General features: G+C 33.0%; 5 protein-coding genes across 5 annotated transcripts; 3 read left to right on the forward strand and 2 right to left on the reverse strand.

Annotated features, from left to right (window-relative positions):
- Window positions 1-419: 419 nt before the first annotated feature.
- On the forward strand, window positions 420-857 carry ERG28 (Erg28p; the record flags this gene model as incomplete). Its single annotated transcript, XM_003671164.2, has 1 exon — window positions 420-857. The coding sequence occupies one exon, from the start codon at window positions 420-422 to the stop codon at window positions 855-857; it is 438 nt and encodes a 145-aa protein (XP_003671212.2).
- Window positions 858-1,072: 215 nt separating this feature from the next.
- IRC5 (putative ATPase) lies at window positions 1,073-3,607 on the reverse strand (the record flags this gene model as incomplete). Its single annotated transcript, XM_003671165.2, has 1 exon — window positions 1,073-3,607. The coding sequence occupies one exon, from the start codon at window positions 3,605-3,607 to the stop codon at window positions 1,073-1,075; it is 2,535 nt and encodes an 844-aa protein (XP_003671213.2).
- A 504-nt stretch (window positions 3,608-4,111) lies between these two features.
- On the forward strand, window positions 4,112-5,797 carry RSC8 (Rsc8p; the record flags this gene model as incomplete). The annotated part of the gene is made up of 1 exon (XM_003671166.2): window positions 4,112-5,797. The coding sequence occupies one exon, from the start codon at window positions 4,112-4,114 to the stop codon at window positions 5,795-5,797; it is 1,686 nt and encodes a 561-aa protein (XP_003671214.2).
- A 394-nt stretch (window positions 5,798-6,191) lies between these two features.
- On the forward strand, window positions 6,192-9,740 carry IRR1 (cohesin subunit IRR1; the record flags this gene model as incomplete). The annotated part of the gene is made up of 1 exon (XM_003671167.2): window positions 6,192-9,740. The coding sequence occupies one exon, from the start codon at window positions 6,192-6,194 to the stop codon at window positions 9,738-9,740; it is 3,549 nt and encodes a 1,182-aa protein (XP_003671215.2).
- A 246-nt stretch (window positions 9,741-9,986) lies between these two features.
- On the reverse strand, window positions 9,987-10,337 carry CDC26 (anaphase promoting complex subunit CDC26; the record flags this gene model as incomplete). Its single annotated transcript, XM_003671168.2, has 1 exon — window positions 9,987-10,337. The coding sequence occupies one exon, from the start codon at window positions 10,335-10,337 to the stop codon at window positions 9,987-9,989; it is 351 nt and encodes a 116-aa protein (XP_003671216.2).
- Between the last annotated feature and the right edge of the window lie 248 nt (window positions 10,338-10,585).

A 10,585-nucleotide genomic window follows, 5' to 3' on the forward strand; every position in this document is an offset into this window, starting at 1 on the left:
CCGCTTTTACGTTATGTTTTGTCTTTAATTTTGTAGATTTACCTTTACCTGTCCTCCTTCTTCTAAAAAGTCGTTAGTGATTTTTCAATCTTACCTGTCAAAGGGTTATCATAACCTACTATATTTATGTCGTTTCTTTAGATCTCGGTCTTCGTGTTAAAGCCAATTTGTTAAACGATTTCGCGAAAAGGTGACCGATAGAAGTAGGGGATACTCTACGGTAACATCTCCGTGGAAAGGAATTCCAACGTAAACTAAGGTGATAAGGTACAAGGACAATCTGGAAAAAAATATTAACAGATTGTATAAAAAGAAGAAAATGTGATTGCTGTCAAAATAAATTTTTAAAATGTGGTTTCCATAAATCTTCTGCATTTCTCGATATAATATCTTATCATGATTAACTAAACCATCCGATCATGTCTAACATCCTAACCCAAATTCAAGCATCCCTTCAAAGAATGCCACAAGGATATTTGCCTAAATGGCTCCTTTTCATTTCTATTGTGTCAATTTTCAATTCAATCCAAACTTACTTCTCTGGTTTAGAACTAACACGTAAGGTTTACGCTGGGAAGCCCAAAGAAACTACATTTTTAAGTGCAAGAACTTTCGGTACATGGACTTTCATTTCCTGTGTCATTAGATTATATGGTGCTTTTTATTTGAATGAACCTCACATTTACCAATTAGCGTTTATTTCCTACATTGTTGCATTGGTTCATTTCGGTTCTGAATTATTGATTTTCCGTACCTGTAGTTTCAATTCAGGATTCATGGGCCCATTGATTGTTTCAACTACTTCTTTGATTTGGATGTATAACCAAAAGGAATTCTACACCGGTGTACCATGGTAAATAGTTCCCTAGCCAAAATCTTTTTTAACAATATCCTATACACTTATTTGTAAAGTTAAATAATAATAAGCTTAAATGATCGTTCATTATGACGACAGGTATGATGATATAAAACTATACGTAGTTAAATTAGAAATGAAATATTCACACATTTACCGGAGTGCGGGTACGTAAGATATAGTTTTTCGGAAAATATAGTTAACATTGCCACCATCTTAAAACCCTGATGTAGTTTCGAATAACCGAACATGTGGTAGATCAACTTGGCGATCTGGTTTATATGCCTCCAATGATCGATCAGTCAATTCTTTGATCTCTTCATCAGATAACTCTTCACTAATTTTATCATTTGCACGGGTAAAACCAATACTGGATTGATTGCTCATTAATAGTTGCGAAAGTTCTTCTACTAGTTCTTTGTTTGAAGTATGTTCAGTTTTAGCTTGATTCAAAAATGAACCTTCGTTTAATGCCAATTTTTTCAATGTATTGAATTTACCCATTTGAATGACCAATCTTTCCAATTTCCTTTTATTTGCTGCTCTAGTTAATATAACATGCTCTAAAGTATTATCACAACATAATCTATACACTATTACTGGTTTTTCCTGACCAATTCTGTGACATCGATCCATGGCTTGTAAATCAACTTGAGGATTCCAATCACTATCGAATAAGACAACTGTGTCTGCTGCAGTTAAGTTTATACCCAAACCTGCCGCCCTGGTTGACAAGAGAAATACTTGTGCTTGTTTCTTACCTGATTTCTTATTAAATTGTTCTATTAAATCTTTCCTCGATTCCGTATCAACGGAACCATCTATTCTGAGAGCCCTTAGCGAATTTAACTCACACCAATCTTCTAGTAAATCCAGCATATTGGTAAATTGAGAAAATATTAGAGTCTTATGACCAGCTTTAATTAAAGGAATTATCAATTTCTGAAGAGTTTGCAATTTACCACTTGATTTTAAAAGAATTTCTAAAGTTAAATCCTCCGGATGTAAATAAGGAAAGTAAAATATCAATGTAGAATCAACAATTTGACGTAATTGCATCATCATATTTTGTAATCTTTTATTTACTAAATATGGATGAATATGTTTTTGATATAGTAGATCCATGCTTTTTAATGTATCATTCATATCATCGATATCCAACGTCTCATCTTCCCCTAACTTACAATCAATAAATTCCCTGATTGATTTGTTGGAAACTTTTCCAATGTATTCCGCGTTCATTGTGAAAAAGGTTTTGACATATTCTTTGAATATTGTCTTCTTTAATTTACCTGTCAAACCTCTTGTATAGAATTTCTTTTGAATTGAAGTCAATGGACAATTGACTACATACTCTCGTTTGGGCGGTAGAATATCAGCTAGCACTGTTTTCTTTAATCGCCTTAAAAGAAACGGCTTCAAAATTGTATGTAAATTAGAAATCAAATTTTTTTGTAACTCATCGTTAATCATTTTATTTAATTTCATAGAGTTACTTTGTAAATTCAATCCTTCAAAATCAAACCATTTACTGAATATCTCAAAATCAGCAAAAATATTTGGCATAATAAAGTTTAAGAGTGACCATAACTCAGAAAGATTGTTTTGTAATGGTGTACCTGTTAATAACAACTTGTTTGATGTATTTATTTTCTTCAACTCTTTAATCAATTTACAATTAATGTTCTTTAACCTATGGCCTTCATCGACTATTAAGAATTTCCAATTTTTCGACATGATAAAATCGGAATCTCTAATTATAATTTCATATGATGTAACTATAATGCCTGTCCCATTTGTTTTCTTGAAGAATTTTCTTAATAGTTTGGTACGATCATTTTGACCACCATGATGGTAGTATTTTAATACGGGTAGGTCAGGTGCAAATTTTTGAAATTCATTCATCCAGTTGTCAATTGTACTTAAGGGTGCAGCAATTAAGAAGGGACCTTCAGTATCCATTTCGTAGATGAACGCCAAGAGCGCAATACTTTGAATGGTTTTACCCAACCCCATGTCATCGGCAAGGATACCATTCAAACCGTTTTCATACAATGTAATTAACCAATTTAAACCTTCTAATTGGTATGGCTTCAGTATACAGTTTTTAAGAAGATGTGGTTGCTCTTTAGAAATTGTTTCATCATCTAATACTTCCTTACTATCTACTTCTTCTTTGATTTCCTTTTTTTCTTTCTTACGGAAAAAATCCAAGATCGATGTCTTAGCTTTCTTTTTCGGTGGTTCTTCAATGTTGTCTTCTTCTCCCGTTATAGGGTCTGCAGTATTTTTTTCTTGTTCTAATTCATTAGTTCTCTTTAATAGTGTATCTGCAATAATACCAGAATATACCTGACTTTGCGTAACGAACTCGTTTAGTTTTTTCAACTTCAAAGAGACAGCTTTGGTATCAGATTCATCAGTATTGTCAGCACCGCTATTATCATCATCCTGGTGCTCTTTGTCTCTTTCATTTTTGCTTTTCAATAAATTATCTAAAGATTCATCATCATCGTTATTACCATTTCCACCAGTATCAGCATCTGAATCAAGTTGGATATCAGAGTCCAAATTCAAATCGTCATGTAACCATATTGGTTCATTAATAGCATCGTTTCCATCTCTAACAGCTGTATCGGAATCACTGTTAAGGACATCTGGTGTTAGATCTGAGACTTCCTTCTCTTTATAATCTACTAGTGGTGTAACACTTCTCCGACTAAATCTTGTCTTTCTTTTAAACACAACCATTCTTTTCTTGAATGATGAACAATATTACCACAAACCTGTAGTCCTGTTACGAGAACCTTATGTTGGTGATTAAATACTAATGGTATTTAAATTGCACTGATGCCCTATTGTATAATCATAATAATTTTCAGTTAAAAACGTTTGGCGTCTTATTATCCAAATTTCACGCGTTTCTCCCAAAGTATATCTATAACTCCCCTCTAGTTAATTTCTCGTGACTGGAGGAAGAGATTTCAAATTTCTAAAACTCCATTATTTATTCCAACCACGTGTAATATTACGTGCTATATCACGTGCCAAAAATGTTATGAATTTTTGACAGAAAAAAATTGAAAAATCGAAACTTCACAACATTGTTTATATTAATTTATGGAACCATCTTTAAAAATGTTACTTGAAAGGTAATATTGAAGTCTTCTAGAGCCAAGAAACAAAAGGAGAGTTTTCGCTAGAGGACCAATTGGATAACTTTCAATTCTTGAACTGGGATAGAACACAAGTAGGATGAGCACAGAAGAAACTACGCCCCTTCCTACCGAGGAACAACCACTACAACAGGTGGAAGTAGAAGAAACCCAAGAGGAAGAGAATGCAGATGTAAACATGATTCAAGACGAAGAAGCTACAGAGACAGTACCAGAATCAGCTATTGACAATAATAATAAACCTCATGAAATAAACTACGAAGAAGAGGCGCAAAAATTAGAAGAAAGAGCGTTGAAATTCTTGGCTAAACAAACTCATCCAATAATTATTCCATCCTTTGCACAATGGTTTGATATATCCAAGATCCATGAAATTGAAAGAAGATCTAACCCTGATTTCTTTGATGACTCTTCGAGATTCAAATCACCAAAATCCTACAAGGACACCAGAAATTTCATCATAAATACATATAGATTGTCACCATTTGAATACCTTACTATCACCGCAGTGAGAAGAAATATAGCCATGGATGTATCTTCCATTGTGAAAATCCATTCCTTTTTGGAACGTTGGGGCTTGATCAACTATCAAATTGATCCAAAATCAAAACCATCCTTAATAGGCCCAGCATTCACTGGTCATTTCCAAATGATACTGGATGCACCACAAGGTTTAAAACCAATGATACCAACTGAAACAATTACTACTCAAAATGACGATGGTAGTACTGTTGAAACGGAAGGGGGATCAAATAAGGTTAAACGTGGACCATTCCCATTGAACCTTTCATTAAGACAAAACGTTTATGATTCAACAAATGATTTTAATGCTTTACAATCTGCTTCATCAAATAATAATAAACAACCAATTAATAAGACGTATGTGTGCCATACTTGTGGGAATAATGCCGTCACGGTCAGGTATCATAATCTTCGTTCCAAGGATTCTAATTTATGTGCTAGATGTTTCAAAGAGGGTCATTTTGGTGCTAATTTCCAATCTACTGATTTTATTAAATTGGAAAATGATAGTAAACGAACAAAGACTTGGTCTGATCAAGAAATATTGTTACTATTGGAAGGTTTGGAAATGTATGAGGATCAATGGGAAAAAATTGTGGATCACGTCGGTGGTACCAAAAGTTTGGAAGATTGTGTTGAGAAATTTTTAAGTTTACCTATCGAAGATAAATATATTAATGATATTATTGGCTCCAAGAAAGACGTTCAGAAGGATAATGATGAAGGGACATCCAAACCTATTTTCAATACAGTAGAGGCCGTCGATGCTACCATCAAATCTTTATTAGGCGGTCTACACAAGGAAACGCTGGACGAAGCTATACCAGAATCTGCTAACAGATTAGCAGAGAAATACATACAAGAAACCCAAGCTGTTGCATTAGAATTAGTTAACTTAACGATGAAAAAGTTGGATTTGAAATATTCCAAATTAATTAAACTAGAAACAAGTCTGGAGGAAGAACGTGCAAGGTACATTAAAGAAACAGAAAGGGCGAATAACGATAGATTGTCATTAAGTAAACAAGTTGCGGAATTGAATGAAGAATTATCTAAATTAAATATTTCTAAGCGGGTGGTTCTAGCATCTGAACAAGTAGATGCCGGTATTAAACTCGTGGATAATGATGAAGAAAACGATGAATTGAACGAAACCAATACAGCATTGAAAAAGATATCTGATCAAGAAGCCGAGGCTCTTTCTCAATTAGAACCTCAAGTATATAAACCATGGTCATTGTAATTTTATACCGCTATATAAAAAGAACAAAATATAATGTTAACCTGTATTCATAGTTGAAAAAGACTGATAAAGTGATAAAGAAATGTAGCTTTTCTGAGCTCATCCAATGTTTAGGACAGTAGTACATCTATAGCATCGTTCTAGAATCTTTATGAATCTGATTTATGAGAATAAGAAATTATTATTGACGCGTTCCACCGGGTAACGCACACGCGTAAACAATTCGAGATGTTTTCCAAAATTAGAGGAATAATAAATAAGTAATCACCATGGTTTTCTGCAGAGTTTATCCCAATCTTATCCAGATCGAAAAGGTAATAGAAGTCGTTGAAAATATCTACCTTAGCTTTGGAAGAAGCATTAGAACTAAGAATAATAAGATTACCACCCGAAAATGGCAGAAAGACGTCGTTCAGCTAGAATCAGTAGCAAGTCTTCCGCTTCTTCATCTATCGCGAAAGAAGTAGATCATTCGACACGCTCCATAGAAACAGATGAACACACTGCAATCGACCATGATAACGATGACTCCAATTCAGAATTAGAATCAGAGTCAGAATCAGAAGAGGATGATAATGAGGATGATGAAGACTACATAGAATCGAGTAAGAAAAAGGGCTCTGCAAGAGCCACAACTAACAAAAGGAAAAGGACCAATAACAATGGCATAAGGTCAACTAATAAAAGAACTAAAACGGTACCGACTTCTCGATCCTCTGTATTATCATCCACTTCAGCAAAGAAGGACCAAGAAACTTACCTCGAATTAATTAAAGATTTTGAACCCACAGAATTATTCGAAATATTAGCTACTTCAGAAGATGTATCAATTGTGGAGTTATTAACTAGTTGGCTAGAAACTTACACAGAAAACAGAGATAAATTTCTTAAAGAATTCATTAATTTAGTACTAAATTGTTGTGGTGCAGTAGCTACTGTAGAGGATCACGATGTTCATAGCAATGACTCCTCAAATGAAACCATTGGTGAAGTTCAATTGATGTTCCAGAGACAAAAGATTCATGAATTCCATTTATTAGTGAGTAAAGAACACAAGAAAAAATCAAAATATAAACCATTATACAACAATTTTGTCGAATTTATGTCAAAATTATTGGACGTTGCCAATGATTTGCAACTACTCTTTATAGAATCTTCCCCGATCAATAAGAATGACGAGACGAATTCCGAGAATAATGAAAATACAGAAATAACAATGGGTCCTTTGGTTCTTGATTTGTTAACATGGTTATCATCATTTTCTGTCTCCAAAGTTAGATCTTTCAGATATATTTCCACTTTGTCATTATATCTTTTCCAAGATTACTTAACAAATTATATAATGATACTAGATAAGAATTACTTATCAAAACTTTCTAAACAATTAGCTGTAGAAGAGAAAAAGAAGAGACCTAACAAGAAGACTTTAGAAAAATTAAATCTTACCATAATGGAAATTCAAGGTAATAAAACTGTCACGGAGAGTATTATCGATAACATTGTCAAACTTTGCTTTATTCATAGATTTAAAGATGTTGATGAATCAATTAGATCAGAATCCATGGTTCATTTAGCCATATGGACTGAAAATTTCCCAGAGTATTTCTTAAAAGTCACCTTTTTAAAGTATTTTGGTTGGTTATTAAGTGACGAATCATCGTCTGTAAGAATAGAAGTTTTGAAAGTATTACCGAAATTAGTCGTGGATGATCGTGGTAAACCTACTGATAATTCCTTTATTAGACAATTTTTTGAAAGATTTAAACAAAGAATATTAGAAATCGCACTAAAAGATGTTGATCTCGAAGTTAGAATTCAATCAATTAATGTTCTTACTGGGATATCATCTTTGGACTATTTAGAAGATTCAGAAATGTTATTGATTTTAAGTACGATTTTCAGTAATCATGATATTAAAGTTTCTTCAACAAGTAAAAATTCAAGATTTTTGGCTTCTGTTGCCAAATTTTTTGCTAGAATCACTAATGAAAAATGTCAAGAATTTATGAATGACAATAATCTCCCGAAAACAATTGATAACATGTCCATTGATTCCACTATTAAGATTGGTATTTTCATCAGGTTATTAAGCAATTCATTTGTTTCACATCTAGAGATGATTAAATCCGGAGTGGAACCAAGAGAAAAAATACATATCTTATTTCAAGCTGCTGAATTTTTATTCCCATATTTTGGTAGTCAGATTGAAAATATTTGTCAACTATTGATCAATGATGAAATATCGAATGATATTGCAAAGCAACTCTCTACCAAGGAAAATGATGATCAAGAAGAGGAAGCTAACGATGATTTAGATATCACACCGTTATTTCCCACAGATAGTAATAGCATAGTTCTATACGTCACTGTATTGAATGGGCTAACCCAAGGAGGTATAAGCTCAAAAAATTCTACAAAATTCCACATATCGGATATAATAATACCAAATTATGAAAAATTAATGTTGAATTTACCATTACAATCAATTGATATATTAGCCCCAATTTTAGAGATCTTCACTTTATTCACATTTGAAGATTGGATTCATGCAGGCTATGAAAAAACTGTTTCAAAGGTTACGGAGGCTATAATGAAAATGTTTAAAGAATCTAATTTGGTTTGTTCAGATGCTGATATGAAATACCAAAGTTTTTCTAAAGTTTTTCAACATATAAAGAAATTTGAATTGAAAGAACTTGATGAATTATGTGTCAATGAATTAACATATTTAAAGCTGCAGTTGGAAAACTTCTTGAAAGACAAAATGGAAAAAAATGAAATTGGTAGCCCCGAAAATTTCAACGAAACAATTGTTGACCTTTATGAAGTTTATGTTAATAAATTAGTGCTGTTGGGTAAGGGATATACTCTGGAGTTTGATGAGTCCTTGATCAAATTGTTTTTCAAAAACTATATGTCCCATATGCCAAGTATGCTTGACTCACTCGATATTGAGACCATCGAACTGATGGATTTCAAACTTCTGGTTCTCTTGGTAACATGGCAATTGCAAAAATGGGAAGATATTTTTGAAAATTTGGACCCTACATCATCACAATTTAATAATACATCTACTTTGAAAACATCTATGAATACAATCATTTTAATAATTGAAAGCCTGAATAAAATTATGATAAATTTACCTGCATCCACTGAATCAACTATGACAGCAATTTACTTGTTAAATAGGTCACTATCGAACTCTACCATAGACATTGTTGTTGCAGTTAGAGTATTTGAACTAAAGTTACCAGACAGTAATCCATGGAAGGAAACTCTGAAAAATAAATTGCCTTATTATTTACATACAGATGTTAGCAATACGTTTATGGAAGTATATCTTTATTTGGAAAGTTGTGCCGTAAATGTGAATGAATCTGGTATTCACTTGGACAGATTAGCAGAAGAAGATGTAAATTTAAATGAACTACCGAAAGAAGAACTATTTGGTGGCAATTATGAAAGAGAGTTGTTATTGTTTACCATTAAACTGAAGGGTTTAATTAAATTAGAACTATTAAGAGGTGATATTGTTTCAAGAATTGCTTTAAATAAAGATCATTTGAGTCCATTGTATACAAAAGTTATCGACGATACGATTTTTAAGACAAGCACTACGGAAGCATCCTCAACCAAGAGATCCATTGCAACTGTGAACACTAGGGAGAGAGATCTTGAATATAATGGAATAGAAAGGAACAATACTGAAATGGAAGAGCAAGACCGTTTAGATCCAATTGAAGATTCCTCTCAACCTACTCAAGATGATGAACCGATGGTTACTAATCGTCGATATGAAGGTTTGGAACCTATTGAAGAACAATCTCAAGAATTATCACAGGAGGTATCCCCACAACCCTTCCGATCTATTTCAGAGAATTTGTCAGGAATTGGTGGTACAGCAGATAGCCGATCTAACAACATTGAAGACTCTGATGCTTAAAAAGTAGGAACTTTATCATTTAGTGGAGCAGTTCTAAAAATTTTGCTATAAAAAATCAACTCTATATAAAGTTTGTAACTGGAATATACTAGATATAATATGAAGGTGGAATGGTGGAAAAAACTGTCATACATTCTATTTGATATATAATTATTTACTATGGGTAATCTGAACTCGGGTATGCTGTATCTAACGAAAAGCTTTAAAAGGAAGAATATTATTAGTACTTTCAGGATTTTAACAGTATTACAGTTCCCTTTTATAGAACGGATTATCACTTCCATCATCAATTGTAGGGTGGGTAGTTACTCTTGGCGTAACTGTAACTTGATGAGAGGCATCAATACTAGAATTCATCATTGCCTTAAGTTCAATTCCATTTTCCTTCATTATGTTTATGTCTGTAATAGTCTCATTTAAAGAGGTTGATCCCATTGCAGAGTTTGATTTTTTTAGAGGTGCTTGCTGTACAGACACTTGGAGTTTTCGACGATTAGCCTCAATTTTTAGTTTCAGTTTTCTCTCCTCTAGTTCCTTTACTAGCTCTGATATATCATCTTTATTCAACTGTAAGGTCGTAGGTGGTCTTCCTAACATTTGCTAGTTTTCTGGAACTCTTGATGCTGGTAAAGCTATTCTTAAATATTCGTACCTTAAGATTGATTAGTCTCGTCAACGCCTGAAAGTGTCAATCGTTGTTTTTACTATATTGCTTATCGCCACTGATTGAGAAATATTATCACTTTAAAGAAGAGAATAGAAATAATGGAATAAAAGATGTGTTTAAGTTTTTATGCTGTACTTTTCTCTAGTTTAAAAAAACAGAAAAGAAGCCTTGTTGGCGC

This window comes from Naumovozyma dairenensis, chromosome 7 (genome assembly GCF_000227115.2).
Source record: "Naumovozyma dairenensis CBS 421 chromosome 7, complete genome".
Lineage (NCBI taxonomy): Eukaryota > Fungi > Ascomycota > Saccharomycetes > Saccharomycetales > Saccharomycetaceae > Naumovozyma > Naumovozyma dairenensis.